Genomic DNA, 17753 nt, shown 5'->3' on the forward strand with positions numbered 1-17753 from the left:
AGGCCTTTATCTATGTCCTTCAGGGAACTGGGAGTTCGGGTGATTCTGTTATGTGGCAGAATTATAGTCTAAATTGTTACCAGTTCCTTAGCCCAACAGCTATCCTTTGTTTCTAAATCTTCACATTTCCCAATCATTGACTCAAGTCAGCATTTTACTTTAAAAGACAAGGCCATAGAGGCTTGAATACAGTTTCAAACTTTGTATCGGTTTTGTCAGGAGTAAAGTTAATGATTTTGGTACATCATATTCAAAGACTACAAGATGTCACTCTGCAATTTATAGTCTTGGGAGAGCCAGACACCCCACTGTACCCATCCCACTGTGGCAGGATTTAATTTTATTAAAATAACTTCTGAGAGTTTTCCTAAACTCATAGAACGTTTTCTATTTTGAGTAAACTAGAGAATAAAGGGTTGCAGAAACACTTGGCACACGCACTTAAAACCCTGAAAGTGAAAGTCACTCAGTCGTGTCCGTGTGACCCCATGGACTGTATAGTCCATGGAATTCTCCAGGCCAGAATACTGGAGTGGGTAGCCCTTCCCTTCTCCAGGGGATCTTCCCAACGCAGGGATCGAAACCGGGTCTCCCACATTGCAGGAGGATTCTTTACCAACTGAGCTACTTAAGGAAGCCCACCCAAAACCCTAGTGGGTGAGTTACAGAATCTACGATTGTATCACCCAGTACAGCAGGCGTCCTGATGTGTGATCTTACTAACCCTCCAGCAGTAAACACCACCTTCTGCACTTGAGCAATCTGAACCTCTGGGGCGGTATTCAAACCCACCACCCGAAGTCCTCAAAGCCGCCTTAAATGGCTCGGCACACTGGTCTGGCATCCACTGCGCATGTCCTTGAACCATGACCAATGGGAGCCCCGAGCGCGGGAGCGGAGGCGGGGCCATGTTATTCTCTGAACCCGTGCAGCTTCAAAGAATAGCAAGGACGAGAATTCGGTCATCGACCAATCAGAGCCCGTAGCGGTCCTGCTCGCCCCACCCGTAGGCCAATTGCCAGCTCCGGCATTCCGGCTATGAAATAAAGGAATGGAGCGGGTGGTGAAAGTAGTTAAGATGGCTGATATGAGAGAGGCTGAGGGTGGGACGCCAGAGAGAGGCTTGCCCAAAGTGGGTGAGAATCAGGAGATCTTGGGACTAGCAGGATTGCGACACTCCACTCTCCATTAGGGAACGAGGCAGCCACCGTATCCCTCCCCCACAAGCGAAATGGTATGTTGCAAGACGGCCACCCTCTCCACAGTGGTACGATCCTGGACGGACTGCTCCATTTTGCGTTCCTCCCCTTTCCCGTAGTCGTCCATTCCAGACTGCAGCGCTATCCCCCCTGGGCTCACACTGTCAAGGTGTGGGCGACCCTTGGGACCCACTGACCAGAAGGTGGACTGTCTTAAGAGTCTCACACAGACTCGGTTGTGGACCCTTCTGGTGTCACTGAGTGGGAAATAGACAGTTGGGGTCACAGATCGGGGTGGGGATTAGGAAGTACCCATTTAGGGAGAGTTGGTGGTGATTCTGAGGCTGTGATCAGTGTAGGGACTAGGAGGGGACCTTTGGCTGCCTGGCTGGTCCGAAATGAGTAGCGCAAACCTAGACGGGAAGGAGAGAGCTGGCTGGTGCTGTGTTTTCCCATGCAGGTGAGAGGAGTAGGGCAGGAAACGTGGTGGGTGGGACCTCCGAGGTTAATGGGGAAGGGCCTTGGAAGAGTGTGACTGGGCCCACACAATGGATCTCCGAGATGGGCTTTGCAGCACGGAAAAATAGGGAAAGGACAGAGAGAAGGTGGCCATGTGCTGGGTCTCTAAATATCCAATGGCGGTGGGACTTGAATGTCTAATGGAGGAGGGTGAGAAGAGGATTGGAGCAGGAGTGGGGAGAATGCTAGGCTGAGGGAAGGATGGTGCCTTTATCCAAGTTATTCAGCCATTTCATGAAAACAAACAATGCATAATTATAACATGTTAAGCTCTGTCCTCGTCACTTGACATGAATTATCTCATTTAAATCTTCACAACAGTCTTAACTGCTATTGTTATCCACTTTATGGATGAGAGAACTAAGGCACTGAGAGGTTACCAGACCTTAAGCAGCTGATAAGTGCCAGAGCGAGGTTGTAAGGCTAGAGAATCTGGCTGTATCCACTGAGCAGTTCTTATCTCTACAGGCGTCTCTGCTTTTCTGTGCACGCCCTGTCCTCACTCAACCCCAACCAGGACTAGAAATCAGCCCCTCTCCTAAAACATCCCTTTGGCTGTAGCATCAGTGAACAGTGTAGACATCTCTGTGGGAGGGTCTGGCTCTTGCACACTCGAAGCTGTTTTTCTTCCCTCCCCCCAGGCAGGGAGGTGAAGAGAGGAGGGGGGTGGGCAGTGGGAAGAGGGCAATAAGTCACAGCATAGGTAACTAGACCATATAGTGATTATTCAACAGATACTGATTGAGCTTCTGCATGCAGGGTCTTGTGCTAGGTGGTGGGGATATGGCAGTGAACAAGACAGACAAGTCTGGTTCCTGCCTGCCCTAGGAGTGTGTTTTGGGAATTCCTGGTAGGCAGACTTTGATTATCACAATGATGAGGATGTTTTGGCATTGAACAGGCAAGGGCCTGAGATGCTGGGGGATGGCCCCACACCACCAAGACTTGTAACATCTATGAATGTCATTCTAGGGTGGTAAAAAGAGGCTTCCCAAAATGTTTCTTATGGAGAGGGTGCATTGTATCCGAGGGTTGGGAACTGCTGTTTCCTTAAGCTAGTCCCAGGAAACACCCCTCAGTCAAGGGTAGGGAGGACCACAAGGGGCAGGAAGGAAAGGGGAGAAGGACCAGGGTGTGGAAGAAAACCCTCATGTCTTCTCACTGACGGTGTCTTATTACTTACTCAGGACTTAGGCATGGCAATGGGGATCTTTAAGCAATATCGGATGCCCCTGCTCCCCCTGCCTTGAGACGTCCCTGGCAGTTCAGTGGTTAAGACTTCACTTTCCAGTGGAGGGGGTGCAGGTTCAATCCTTGGTTGGGGACCTAAGATCCCACATGCCTCTTGGCCAAAAAACCAAAACATAAAAAACAGAGGCAATATTGTAACAAATTCAAAAAGACTTTTTAAATGGTCCACATTAAATCTTAAAAAAAAAAGCAATATCTCCTCAAAATAAAGTAAAATATGCACAAGATATAAACAGGAAATATATCTTCATCTGGGGATCCCTGGGAGTTTGGCAGAGTTTGGGGTTGATGGGAGAGCATCAGGTGGGTTCAAGTCATTGGGCTTATGGTTCTTGGGGGTTCCTGGGTATTCACTGGATTACTGATAAGTAAGTTAGAACGTCTCCTGCCGTGGACTGACTTGTGTGGTAAGTATTCAATCCACTTTCCTGCTGGGAACAACTGGAAAAGCTTGATTAGGGGTTTTTTTTTTTTTCTATTTGAAGTCCCAGGTGAGCAAATTACCTTTGAGGTCATCACCTCACCAAATACTGTCATCCAGTGCAGAGAAGCAAGCGTTGAAGGGAACACATAACAGTAAAATAAACCAGATTCCAATTATTAATGCAGGCCAACAGAGCAATAAGATTTAAAATGATCATAAAATGCTTAATGAATCACTGTATTCCAGACTGAGGAAACTCATTGTATTAGGGACAAAAGTAATAAAAATAAATCTACCTAGGTTTTTTATTTGGAGAAAAATACAAATTTTAAACTTGTCTGCTCCTTAGAAGTAAGAACATGAAATATACAACTTTTACATATTAATTTACAAAATCACCAGCAAATGTAGCAGAGGTTTAAAACCCCCTGAAATAGACTTAAAGGGGACAGATATAGGAGCAGAGAAAGAAGGAAAACAAAAGACCAAAGTAGCAGAAGAATCGGAGAAGGCAATGGTAACCCACTCCAGTACTCTTGCCTGGAAACTCCCATGGACGGAGGAGCCTGGTAGGCTGCAGTCCATGGGGTCGCGAAGAGTCGGACAGGACTGAGCAACTTCACTTTCACTTTTCACTTTCATGCATTGGAGAAGGAAATGGCAACCCACTCCACGGTTCTTGCCTGGAGAATCCCAAGGACGGAGGAACCTGGTAGGCTGCCTTCTATGGGGTCGCACAGAGTCGGACATGACTGAAGTGACTTAGCAGCAGCAGCAGAAGAAGAAGAAGAATTTCATCCCAGGCCTCATGTGACATTTTAGAGTTTGGGAACCATTTCTCACAAAACTGGCCTCAGCTTCAACTCTCACAAGCTGTATGACCTCGGGCAACTTAGCTAAGCTACTCTGGGCCACTGCTTCCCTATCAGTAAAATGGAAACAGCTGAAGCTCTCACCTCCTGGGGTCGTCTGTGCATGTGAAATAAGTACATAAGTGTGAGGCACTTAGAAAAATATCAGAAAACACTAAATCAAATTAGATATGAATCCCTCACTCATTCCTTCAAGAAACATTTATTGAGTGTCTAGTTTGTGCCTGGCACACAGTGAGAGCTCAACAAACAATGTCAACATGAGTGAATGCAGTGACTTTCTAAGGAAAAAACAGGTGCTTGCCCTAGTGAACAAGCTGGAAGGGATTCCAGACCAGGAGGTATGAAACTGCCCGGTGACTTGGAAGCACCATATGCTGGTTGGTGAGCAGAGAAAGGAGGGAGGGAGGTTGGAATTGCCACACTGGAAGTGGCTTTGATGGTGCTTCCCTGGCGGCTCAGATGGTAAAGAATCCACCTGCGATGCAGGAGACCCAGGTTCAATCCCTGGATCAGGAATATCACCTGGAGAAGGGAATGGCTACCCACTCCAGTATTCTTGGCTGGAGAATTCCATGGACAGAGGAGCCTGGCTGGCTACAGTCCATGAATGGGGTTGCAGAGTTGGACACGACTGAGCAACTAACACAAGTGTGTTTGAGCCTTGGCTTAGAAGAGAAGCTTGGCACCTGCAGGCATGGGAGCCATACAGGTTTCCAGGTAGGACTGTGGGTTCCAAGTTGACATGTGCTGTTTCCCTTCAGGTATATGGGAATGCCAGACACACCCCAGATTTGCTTAGCTCCCCTCAAGCTGCTGTATGTGTACCTGAAAACTTCACATCTCCAAATGGGAGATAGGTCAGGGAGGGGTGGGGACCAAGCTGCCATTCTCTTGGGGAAACAGTCTGTCAAAGTTCGAGCTATGCAAGCCCTCCAATGCCCCGATTCCCCTCCTGAGAGTGTGTTTGCCTATTTGGACCAGGAGATGCATATAGGAGCGAACAAGGCAGCGTTGCTGCCAACCACAAAAGCCAGAAACAGCTCAGATATCTGTTAACAGGAGAATATGAATAAACAAATTGTCTAGGAACACAATGTGGACTTCCCTGGTGGTTCAGTGGTAAAGAATCTGCCTGTAATGTCTCCTGCAGGAGATGCTGGTTCAATCCCTGTTGGAGTTGGGAAGATCCCCTGGAGGAGGGCATGGCAACCCACTCCAGTATTCTTGCCTGGAGAATCCCATGGACAGAGGAGCCTGGCAGGCTACAGTCCAAGGGGTCACAAAGAGTCAGACACAACTGAATCGACTTAGCGTGCACACGCACACATAGTAACACAACAGAATGCTATATAGCAGTAACAACTACTGCTACAGGCAAATATGAATCTTAGTAACAGAGCAGGCTGTGTAGCATCTTGATGAAAAGTGCACACTAACCAACCTGCCTGGCATGCTAGCTCGGAGCTACTGGGGAAATCATTTAACCACTCTGGGCCTCAGTTTCCCTCCATCAAATGGTAAAAATAGCATATGTCCCCCAGGCCAATAGGAGGATTTATATAAGTCAATATTTACAAAGAGGTCAGAAGAGTGCCTGGCACACATGTTCAGTGCTACATGAATGTTTGTTAGATAAAAATAGAATGTTGAGGGACTTCCCTGGTGGTCCAGTGGTTAAGAATCTGCCTTCCAATGCAGGAGATGCGAGTCTGATCCCTGGGTGAAGAACTCAGATCTGACATGCCAAGGGGCAACTAAGCACTCGCATCACAAGAGAATCCCAAACACAAGGAGAAGCCCTTGTGCTGCAACAAGAGAAGCCCGTGTACCGCAAAGAGCCTAAATAAGTAAATAAAACATAGAATATTGAGTGGGGGTAAAAACAAGACTCCAAAGATTACACACTTTCAAAAGTTCAGAAGCAACAGCAGTTAAATGAGATGGTGTGGTAGGGATGCGGAAGTTGAGCCAGGTGTGAGTGAGTTGGGGTCTCAGGAGAGAGGTGGGGGTCCCAGGTGCTTGCTATGTAATTAAAGGAAAAGCTTTAGTGCAATAACCCTTCAGCACCAGAGCCTTGGACCTTGGGCCCAGACTAACTGGATGCTTTGGGGAGGAAGAAGGCCGCTCAGCCCATGACTGCCCCCCGTGGCACTGCAGAAATGCTGCAGTGGCCTATCCCTCACTGCCAGCCAACCAGAGGGAGGAGGGTCCAAGCAAGTCAGAGGGAGATGGGCCCCAGAGAATAAGAAAGGAGGACAAAAGCTGGTCCAAATGATGGATCTAACCAGTCAAATGGAGGAGGGCCCCAGTCTAAGGGAGGAGGAGGCCAGGCCTACTGAGGGGCCCCTAGAGGACTTGTTTCCCTTGTGGTTTTTTGCACTTCCTGTTCCCCCGCTCACTGCGGAAGTTCCTCTTCTTACCCTGCACTCAGCCCAGCCGGAGAGGACAAGGGCAGGAGGCACCATGAGTGGGGGCCCTTCGGGAGGCAGGCCTGGGGGCCGCGGAGGACAAGGGGGTCAGCAGAACATCCCGTCCACCCTCCTCCAGGACCATGAGAACCAACAACTCTTTGAGATGCTCGGACGGAAGTGCTGGGTGAGCTGGGGATCTTCTGGCCCTCCCTGTCTTCCTCTTCTCCTCTTCTCCTCCTCCTCCTCTTCGTCCTCTTCATCTTCCCCTTCCTCTCTCCTCATCTTTCCCATCCTCCTCTCCTTCTCCTCCTCTTCCTCTCCATCATCTCCTCTCAGAATCCACTTACCCCCATTCACCAATCCCAGGAAGAACTCAATGTTCATTCACTTTCACTCTGGTTGTGGCTCTTCCTTTGGAGCCATGATGGCCATAGGCAAGAAAGGACCAGGTCTGGTTCCCAGACCCTCTGGCTCCCCCTGACTGGATTCCAACGAGTCCTACTCTCCCCTCCCAGACGCTGGCCACTGCGGTTGTTCAGCTGTACCTGGCGCTGCCCCCTGGAGCTGAGCACTGGACCAAGGGACACTGTGGGGCTGTGTGCTTCGTGAAGGATAACCCCAAGAAGTCTTACTTCATCCGCCTTTATGGCCTTCAGGTGATCCCCACCCCCCCCCACTGGACAGACAACCCAGTTTTCAACCCATAAACCCAGATTTGTGTCCATAACCCAGAGCCCTCAGACAGATCAGTGAACCCTCTGAGCCCCAGAACCAAAGACTTCATCCAGATGCCAACCTTTGGTTTGTCTTTCTAAGCCTGAGATGACTGACCCCAGAGTCTTCGTGTCAAGATCTACAACCCCCAATATTAGTATACCCCCTAAATCTAATCTGTTCCACAAACTACACACACACACACACACACACACACACACACACACACACACATACGTATATACATTCCATATTTTTACCTGAACCTCATATCTATTCAAAACTTCACATTATAGGTCTCAGAAACCTCCCATCAGTACTCCTGAACTCCGGAATAAAGCCATAAATATGTCCCTCAAATCCCAAACCTAAGTATGCCATTGAATCTTCAACCCCAAATCTGTCCTTTTAAGCCCACAGCATTGGATCCCAGAACTCCTATATGAAAACTCCTAATCACCTAAATATTGAGATAGCTCCTAAGTCAAAAACCTATTCCACAAACACTTAACCTAAATTCTCCAAGCATAAACCCCAAATTCATCCCACTAAACCGATATAGATCCAATAGAACCACATCAAGATCCCAGGGTCAAAAAATATTGACCAAACTCCTAATTTATAACTCTGCTCTACAAAGCTCAAACTGGCTCAACCCCCTCCCAAAAACCTTCCCAAGTCTGTATGTCTGAACCTCAAATCTCAATCCCAAATCCTAATATTGGAACCCTACCCACCCTAATGAAGACCCCCATAAAAGGGAGGGGGCATTTGGGACAGATTCTCTGAATGGACTCAGTTTCCTAGAACTAGAGTCCAAAATCCTCAAACTCAAGCCCTCATATTCCACATCTGGACCCCAAATCCAAGTTTCTCGCTGAAGGGTCTGACTCCCATACTGTATCCTAATCCCCCACATCTGACTCCTAGATTCCCAGCTCTCCAGTTCTGAGCTGGAAATCTCCAAATCAGATTCTGGGGCCCCAAATTTGTATACCACGCTCCCTATCTGGAAAACAGAGGCCCGCCACCCAGGGCGTGCCTTGGTGCCAGTGTGCTCCCCCTCTCCAGGCTGGCCGGCTGCTGTGGGAACAGGAGCTGTACTCACAGCTGGTCTACTCTGCTCCCACCCCCTTTTTCCACACCTTTGCTGGAGATGTAAGTGACCACCTAAACCCTGGGCCTCAGTTGGGGTGCAAGGAGGAGAGGGGAAAGGTGTGGGGGGGGGGTCTGGAAGGCAGCTGACCCCCCAGGCATGTGCAGGACTGCCAAGCGGGGCTGAACTTTGCAGACGAGGGCGAGGCCCAGGCCTTCCGGAACCTGGTGCTGGAGAAGATACAAAAACGGAATCAGAGGCAAAGCGGGGGTAAGGAGGCCTTGGGGAAGGGAAAGAGGTTGAGCAGAAGTGAGGGCAAGAGTGGGGAGCTGGAAAAGCCCCTCTCCTGATTTTGATTTCCTGTCTCTCCACAGACAGGCGCCAGCTCCCGCCTCCACCAGCGCCAGTCAGTGAAGGTGAGTCCTCTAGTGCAAGGAGCAGTAATAAGGGGCTAGCGCAGAAAACTGAGGCAGGGTTGTGATAGTTCTCTATCCATTCCATCTTCCCAGAGAGAAGAGGAGGGCTCCCACCCCTGCCCCCGCACCCAGGTGGAGACCAAGGGGGTGAGTGCTGAATCTTCCCTGTGTCTCTGGGTGGGCAGGTGTCACCAGCCCCAGAGACACTGGGCTGGCTTCTGGGCCTGTGGGGAAAATGGGTGACTGGGCCATTGACCCATTTACCTACCAACCAGAGCATAAGAGTTAGAGACAGGAAGATGGTTGGGGGAATCAGTGTGTTAGATGGTCATGGAAGGAGTGGGGGAATGAATAGATACACAGGTGGGGCGTAGGTAGATAAATGAGTAGATGGGTGGGTGCAGCGATAAATAGGTGAATGAATAGGTGGATAGACATGTGTGTGGATGGATTGGTGGTGGACAGATGGTTAAATGAGGGCATGAATTGATGGAAGGATGTAGATGTACAGGTGGGTGTATAGATGTAGGTGAATGGGTATGTGGGTGAATGGATGAATAGATGGATGGATGATTGAGTAAATTAATGAATGAGTGATGGAATGAATTCAACAGTGAATAAATGAATAAGTGACAAAATTTCAGTCAGTGGAGAAAGCAATGATTGAATGAGTGAATGAATAATTTAACAAATTAGTCAATGAGCCAGTGAATAAATGAGTCAATACTTAGGTGTGAGTAAATTAATTAATGAATCAGTGAATGTATGGATGGTGTGCAGGACTTACCCACCCACTTCTCCATAAACCTACTTGGACCCCTCACCCACTCCTTCCATGATCATCTAACACACATTCCCCCAACCATCTTCCTGTCTAACTCTTATGCTCTGGTTGGTAGGTAAATGGGTCAATAGCCCAGTCACCCATTTTCCCCACAGGCCCAGCAGCCAGCCCAGTGTCTCTGGGGCTGGTGACAGTGGACATCCAGAACCCAGACATCACGAATTCACGATACCGTTCGCTCCCACCACCTGGGCCTGGCCCAAGTGATAAGAAACGCTCAGGGAAGAAAAAGATCAACAAGTCTGATATTGGTGCACCCAGTGGATTCAAGTGAGAACCTCTCTCCAGTGGGCCCATGGATCCTGGGGGTGGGGGAGCAGATGAGCAGGTGGATAGGAGGAGAGCTGAGTGAATGGAAGGATGGAAAAATGGATGGGTAGGTGAGAGAGTAGGCAGATGAGTGGATGGGTGGTGGGGGAGTGCAAAGCTAGGATTATGGAGAGATACCAAAGGCATCAAGATTGCAAATTTTACAGAGGCAGTCACTCTCCACCACATCACCCAACTATAATCCATGACTCCAAGAGTGAGTGCCTCCTTAAATTTTGCCCCCTAGGCATTTCACTCAACCTAGTCCCTCCCTGGTTGGGCTGGTGGGTGAATGGATGGATGGGTAGATAGATAGATGGATGAATAAATGAATGGTTGGGTTGGAGAATGAATGGATGGGTAAATGGGAAGTGGGTAGGTAGATGGGTGGGTGAGTGGATGAGTATGTGGACAGAATGATATACAGGCCAATGGGCTCATATACAAGGTGGATGGGGATGGTTAGGTTGCCACATATGTGGATGAAGGACAATTCAGTAGCTACAAAGAAGTGTGTGATTGAATGGGTAGTCAAGTGAGTGAATGAATGGAAAGATGGGCATATGGGTAGATGGATGGGTGGATGAACAAGTGTGGGTTAGGACAGATTGGTGGACAAATGGGTAAATAAATGTGTGTGGACAGATGAGTGGGGAAACAAATATATATACATCAGTGGTCTGACAGGTGAATGTGAACGGCTAGGTGGACAAATAGATGGGTGGATGGATGGTGGAAAGAGGGATGGGCAGACAGATGGGCATCACAAACTGTGAACCCTCTTTAGTTCCATAACTGCTACTCTCACTCATTCATTCACTTAAGACTCATTAATTCTGGCTCCTGAGAGTCCCTCTGGGCAGGGGAGGGCAAGAGAGCTTCACTAGGAAGGGAGGGAAGGAACGGCCATGGCGGTTCATTGGGGTCTCCTCACCTCCTTCAGACATGTCAGCCACGTGGGGTGGGACCCCCAGAATGGATTTGACGTGAGTAACTCCAGAGTCCCCTGGACTCCACTCAACTCCTGCCTACCCTTCCATAGTCCACAGCTCCAGATTTACCCCCCAGACCTCATCCTTCCCACCCTCCTCTCAGATCCCTCTCTGGGGTGGACCCCCTGATAATCTGTGCCCCTCCCCTCCCCACCCTATTCCCCGACCCTTGCCGGGGCCTTTTTCCTCCTGGGAAGGTGAACAACCTGGACCCAGATCTGCGGAGCCTGTTCTCAAAGGCGGGAATCAGTGATGCCCAGCTCACCGATGCTGAGACCTCCAAATTTATCTATGACTTCATTGAGAACCAGGGTGGGATGGAAGCTGTGCGGAAGGAGATGAGGCGCCAGGGTGAGCCCCCCCTTTCTGGACACCCTTTTCTTCTCCAACCCTGGTCGCTGATTTCTAAGAGATACATTGCAGGCTCTCAGTCCTCATAGAAACCCCTATACTGCTTGAATCGGGAGTTGGTCGGTTGGGGTACCCATTTTACAAGTAAGCAAACCTGAGGCTCTGAAGAAAACTATAATAACAGCTATGTGTTGTCTTTCCCCTCAGAGCCACTTCCACCGCCCCCACCGCCATCCCGAGGAGGGAACCAGCCCCCCCGGCCCCCAACTGTGGGGAGTAACAAGGGTCGCTCTGGGCCTCTGCCCCCTGTACCTTCGGGAGGTGCTCCTCCCCCACCAACTCCCCGGGGACCCCCACCCCCGGGCCGAGGGGGCCCTCCGCCACCACCCCCTCCAGCCACTGGACGCTCTATGTTACCGCCCCCTCCACCCTCCGGAGCTGGGGGTGGACCGCCCATGCCTCCGCCACCACCGCCACCACCACCGCCACCACCCAGCTCTGGAGATGGACCAATCCCTCCCCCACCCCCTCCTTCTCTGGGGCTTGTGGGGGGCCCGGCCCCTGGTGGGGGTCGGGGGGCACTTTTGGATCAAATCCGGCAGGGAATTCAGCTGAACAAGGTGAGGACCAGTGTGATGGAGGATTGGGGAACTGGGACTCTGGGGTGTGCTGTGCAAGTGAGGATGGCAGGGGGCTGGGGCTGAGAGTGATGGGGGTCCCACGATTTGGGGGTTCACTGATAGGGTTGGGAGGTTGGTGGGGAGAGGTGAGTTTCAAGGCAACTAGAGTATGTGGGAGGAGAAAGAATGATGAAGGGGTGGGGAGAAGTGCTCCTCTCATAGGCCCTGAGCCCTCTTTGCTGCATCCTTCTTGCTGCAGACCCCTGGGGCTCCAGAGAGCTCAGCGCTGCAGCCACCACCTCAGAGTTCAGAGGGGCTGGTGGGTGCCCTGATGCACGTGATGCAGAAGAGAAGCAAAGCCATCCATTCCTCTGGTGAGAGTGCGTCCCCCCTGTGAGCCTGCCATTCAGAGCCCATCCTGCCAGGACCTGTGGCCCTGGTTCCCAGCTAGTGTTGACCTAAAAACACCCCCAACAGCCACCAGCAATTAGTCCCATCTGTTGATGAGAGAATGAACATGAATCTGTAGCAGTCTCTTTTTTTGACAGTGTTAACTGTCATTATGTAACAGTAATATGATTAACTCTCATTGACAATATTAACATTAATCCCATATGTTCAATAGTATTAACATTAACCCACTATGTGATGATAATATTATAAAGAACCCCTTCTTTGACACTAATATTAACTCTAATGTCATGTGTCAAAAGATTAACTCATTAAGTGACAATATTATAACTAATTCAATCTTTTACAATAGTGTTAAAGTTAGTCCCTTGATGTGTCAACAACATTGTCATTATATGAGAATTATATGAGGATACTATTATCTCAGGGCTTCCCAGGTGGCTCAGTGATAAAGAATCTGCCTGCTAATGCAGGAGATGCAGGACACATGGGTTCGATCCCTGGATCAGGAGGAACCCCTGGAGGAGGAAATGGCAACCCACTCCAGTATTCTTGCCCGGAAAATCCTATGGACAGAGGAGCCTGGTGTGCTACAGTCCAAAGGGTCACAAAGAGTTGGACACAACTGAGCAGAGCAGAGAAAGAGAGAGTATTAGCCTCAACCTACTGTGTGACAATAATATAATTAAAGTTCAGCTTTGACAATAATACTGACATCAACCCTGGAGTCTGTTCACAGATCAATAGGAATCCATTATATGCCAGAATTATAACAAACCTTATCTTTTGACCATGACATCATCACTAACCCCATTCTGTGTCAACAATGTTAACAGTAACCCACTATGAAAAAACAACATTGTAACTTCCTCCACCTTTGCTAATATTTAAATCCACTCCATTGAGTGACAAGCCTGTTAAAAGTAACCCTTTGTGTGGCAACAATATCCCACTAACCACACATTTTTGATAATAATATTAACCTCGACTCCGACTAGTACCTAGACCCCAGCTATAGTCCCTATCTTGCCCCTAACTCTCCCTCCTCTTAGGAGGTCCCTTTATCCAACACACAAACCTCAGATCTAACTTCCAAGTGGGAGATCTCAGGCCCCAGGGTTTAGTAATCCCAACCTCCCAGACCCTAGTAACTCCTCTCTCCAGGGCTTTTGAACCCTCCTACCCATCCTGAGTTCCACTCTCTCCCTCCAGACGAAGGGGAGGACCAGGCCGGTGATGATGACGATGATGATGAATGGGACGACTGAATCACCACCACCTCCGCTGTTCTGTGCTGGACTCCCCTGGCAGCCCTCCTTGCCACCCTCCACTTAACTTCCAGGCCCCCAAGCCCCATTTCTTTCCCACCCCCCCCTCCAATGCTGTTATCTCTGACTGGCCTCCTCCCACACACACTCACCCTAGCAATAGCCAAGGACCTTTTTATATAAAATGTCTCAGTTCTCCTCATTCAAGGATTTTTAAACAAAAATAAAATAACTGTCTTTTTGTTTCTTTAAATCTCAGTTTCTTTACCTACCAAATATGAGAATTTGGGGTCCTTTTCCCCCAAAGTCCCTTTTACTCCCATTTCATTTGTTTCGCCTTACATATATATATTTATTCATTCATTTGTTCCCTTGGTCATTTAGTCTGTATTTCTTTGTTTCCTTCTGCCCTTCCTTCTTTCCACAGATATTTATTGCCAGGCACTACCTTGGGGGCTGGGGATAAAGCAATGGGAAACAAACAACAAAAGTTCTTGGTCTTGTGAGGTCAACATTCTCGGGCAGGAGATAGACAAGAAACAAGGAATTAAGTAAAAACAAAAAGAGTTACAGATCGTGGTAAGAGCTATGTTGTGCTGAGGGGAAGTGATGGTAAGATGGAGAGTTCAGGGAAAGCCACTTGGAGGAGGTGACAGTTATGCTGGACCTAAAGAGAAAGGAATCAACCATGTGAATATTTAGAGGGGAAGGCCTTCCAGGCAGAGGGAACAGCCAATGCAAAGGCCCTGAGGTGGGAAAAAGCTTGGTGTGAGGCTGAATGTGGTGAATGAGTGAGAGTTATTTGTACACTTATTTTAAAAAAGGTGCAATCAACACAGTATTAGATCAAGAGAGCACTCAATGATCAGACTTCCCACTCTCCATCCACACAACTCCTACACTAGGATCCTGCTGGGCAGGATCCCCCTCTCAATGCCAAAATTTGATTCTGCCTGGTTCCCAGTGCAATCTAAGTCCTGGCCAATGGCAATGAAAGAGGCAAAGATTTAATAATCACATAGATCTGCTCTAGATCCCAGGCAAGATGACTCACTTCTGAGCCTCAGTTTCCTCATCTATACAATGGGGGCAACAATATGTAACCTATTTTCAACTGGGATCCCACTGGGTCACCCTCCTCCTCTATAACTTGCTCTCCAGAGGGCGAAAAAGGCCCAATTCAAAACTGTCCCTGGTGTTCAAAGCTGTTTCCAAGGGGGTAATTAGAAACTATTGTACATCAAAGCCTAGAATAGAGGGGTCTGCCCCTTCCCATTTCTGAAACCTGGTGGATACAAGATCTCAGGTTTCCTACCTTCAGAGTAGGAAGAGAGCAGGGAGGAAAATAAAGGTGAGGGGGAATTCAAAGGGGGCAGACTTTTTCCATCTGCAAGACCAGTGGAAGAATTTCTGAACCATCCAAGGGCAGCTTAAGGGGTTAGAGAAGGGTGGAGGTGTAAGGAGTAGGAGCTGACTTTGCCCCTTAAGAATTTCCCTGCAGCCATGGAAGCTGGAGAAGGAGGGAGTCCTGGGTTCCCTTGAATTCTTTCATTATTCTTCATCCTTTACTCCACTCCCCACCCCACCCTGGTTGGGTTCCCATGGCAAGCACTGAGTCTAGGAAGGGCCTGTCATATCACTTCTACCCCCGCCAAATCCAGAGTTCCATAACCCTTTGGGCAGGCTTTGTTCTGGAAAAGACCTTACATCATACAACCTCTGAATCCGCAGGAGCATTGGCTAGAGCAAGCACAGATGTGGGGTAAAAGAGTTGACTATGGGGAAGTTGCTTGACCTCTCTGGGTCTCAGTTTCTTCAGTCTTTAAAATGAAGATACAAATGCTTACTGTAATCACGGGGTTGTGACAAGAATGAAAGTAGATAGTGTTTGCAAAGTTCCTGGTTCCTTGTAGGCATTTATAAACATGAGATGCTGTTTCTGCTGTTGTTACCATTTTTTTATTGGGTGTCGCTGATCCTGAGTCACCACTGATTATAAAATGCACCATTATTCTATATATCACTTAAAAAGACAAAAAAAGTACTTTCAGTTAAGTTATGACCCATCAGTGCTTTTAAGACAGTCTGATTTTGGAGATGTTAAACAATTAAGTGCTTCTAGGGCCCTGGCTGACAATGTTTCTTAACCTGAATTCCGATTCCACATGTATGTTCATTTGTGAAACTCATTACACAGGGTCACCAACCATGGTCTCCTTGTTTTTCTGTATGTGTGGTACACTCCAATGTGAGGTTTATATTAAAAGCCAGTCAAACTTGTGCAGCTTGGAAAGGATAAAATCTTGTATTGGCCCTGCACTGGGAGAAGTAGTCTACAGAGTATGCGCTAAATTAATGCTGAGTGAACAGATGAGCAGCTGGGTGTAGGACACAGTAATAATAGGGTCTTTTCTTACTTTGCGGTATCCTAAAAAGGTGCTAGCCCAGAAAGATTCATTTCCCAGATGAGCAAGAGATACCCACCCCAAGGTCACTCATCCAAGGTTTTACAGATGAAGAAACTGCCTAAGGTCCCACACTTTAGTGAAGGGTTGAGTTTGGATTGTACCCAGGTAGTTGGGCTCTAAAATCCAAGCCTTTACCCACTATACTATCCTATTTAGGGAAGACTGAGGGATGGTCCCCAACACCTGTAAACCACTACATCTTCCCCAGATTCAGGCAGAAAGAGGTCATGCCAAAAAAAAGAAAAAGAAAGAGCTCATGCCTTAAACTACTTTTGTGGGTTGGACAGGCCTCCTGGCTCCTAGGAGTGGGATGGTCCTGCCTGCCTGGGGAGACTGGGGTCATGTGAGGACCAGCATCTGACTGTTCTAGAAGTAATAAGGGAGAGAAGAAGAATTCACGGTGAGACTTCCACTGTTAACTGTTCCACCCATGGCAAGCAGGGGCTAATGGAACCTCATCCTGACCAGTCATTTCTCCAGCTGGCTCACAGTTGGACTGGAAGGCACAGAATAACCATTTGGTTGACTACATAAAGCATGGAGCATCAGGGAGAGGGGCAATTTGAGGACATGACAGCATGGTTTATGCAAATTGAGGACATGACACTGTGAGCTACTTAAAATCTGACTGAATTACAGCCTGCTTGGGACTGGCTGGGGCTGATGACCTGATGGTGCAAAAGAGAGGCAGCCTCCTGATGGACTTACAGGTTGACTGACTGATGACCCATGCTGTTGCTGCCTGCCTGGGTAGCCGGATGTTGTGAATGGCTGGCTATTGCTAGGAATCACACCGGAGGGTGTGTGTGGATGTTACACTGTCTGGGAGTGTGTAAAGGAGATCTGCTCAGTCGCTCAGTCATGTCCTACTCTTTGCAACCCCATGAACTGCAGCCCACCAGACTCCTCTGTCCATGGAATTTTCCAGGCAAGAATACTAGAGTTGGTTATCATTTCCTACTCCAGAGGATCTTCCCAACCCAGGGATCAAACCTGTATCTCCTGCCTTGGCAGGCAAATTCTTTACTACTGAGCCACTGGGAAGCCCCTAAAGGAGGTCTACCCTGAGGGAATTTCAGGTTGACTGATGGACAGATCTGTGGCTGCCTGATAGGCAACTATATCTAGTGACTGACTGTCTACTGTGAACAAATCACAGCATGCTTGACAGACCGTGTGATCAGTCAGATGTTGAGAATGGCTACCTGGTTGACTGATACAAGGGGCAGACTGAATGATTCACAGGCCAGCTGGCCCACTGAAAAATCAGTGTAGCTGCCTGAAACCATGGCTGTCTGCAGACAGAATCACATCCACCCTAAAGGGCCCGGGGGTCAGAGAATGCTGACTTATCGACCAATGGAGAGTATGCCTTGCCTGAGAAATGACAGATTGCTGGCCACTGACAGGTGGCCTGGAGGCTTTAGCTGCTGTGAGTACGTGCTCTGGGGGAATAAACTGCCTGATCATGGCATGAATGGGGAGGAACCTGAGAGAATTACGGAGTGACCAGCTGACAGTGGAGAGTGTAGCCCACACGACAGGGCTACATTCGATGTTGACAATGACAGCCTGTCCTGACATA

General features: G+C 48.6%; 1 protein-coding gene across 1 annotated transcript; it reads left to right on the plus strand.

Moving 5' to 3' along the window:
- Positions 1-6099: 6099 nt before the first annotated feature.
- On the plus strand, positions 6100-13946 carry WAS (WASP actin nucleation promoting factor). The gene is made up of 13 exons (XM_043457904.1): positions 6100-6115; positions 6700-6863; positions 7195-7335; positions 8465-8551; positions 8657-8759; positions 8864-8905; positions 8999-9052; positions 9845-10019; positions 11002-11044; positions 11248-11401; positions 11609-12021; positions 12281-12395; positions 13645-13946. Exons 2-13 carry the CDS (start codon positions 6732-6734, stop codon positions 13698-13700), a joined length of 1515 nt encoding a protein of 504 aa, XP_043313839.1. The 5' UTR covers positions 6100-6115; positions 6700-6731; the 3' UTR covers positions 13701-13946.
- The last annotated feature ends 3807 nt before the right edge of the window (positions 13947-17753 follow it).

The sequence above is a fragment of the Cervus canadensis genome, chromosome X, assembly GCF_019320065.1.
Source record: "Cervus canadensis isolate Bull #8, Minnesota chromosome X, ASM1932006v1, whole genome shotgun sequence".
Taxonomy (NCBI): Eukaryota; Metazoa; Chordata; class Mammalia; order Artiodactyla; family Cervidae; genus Cervus; species Cervus canadensis.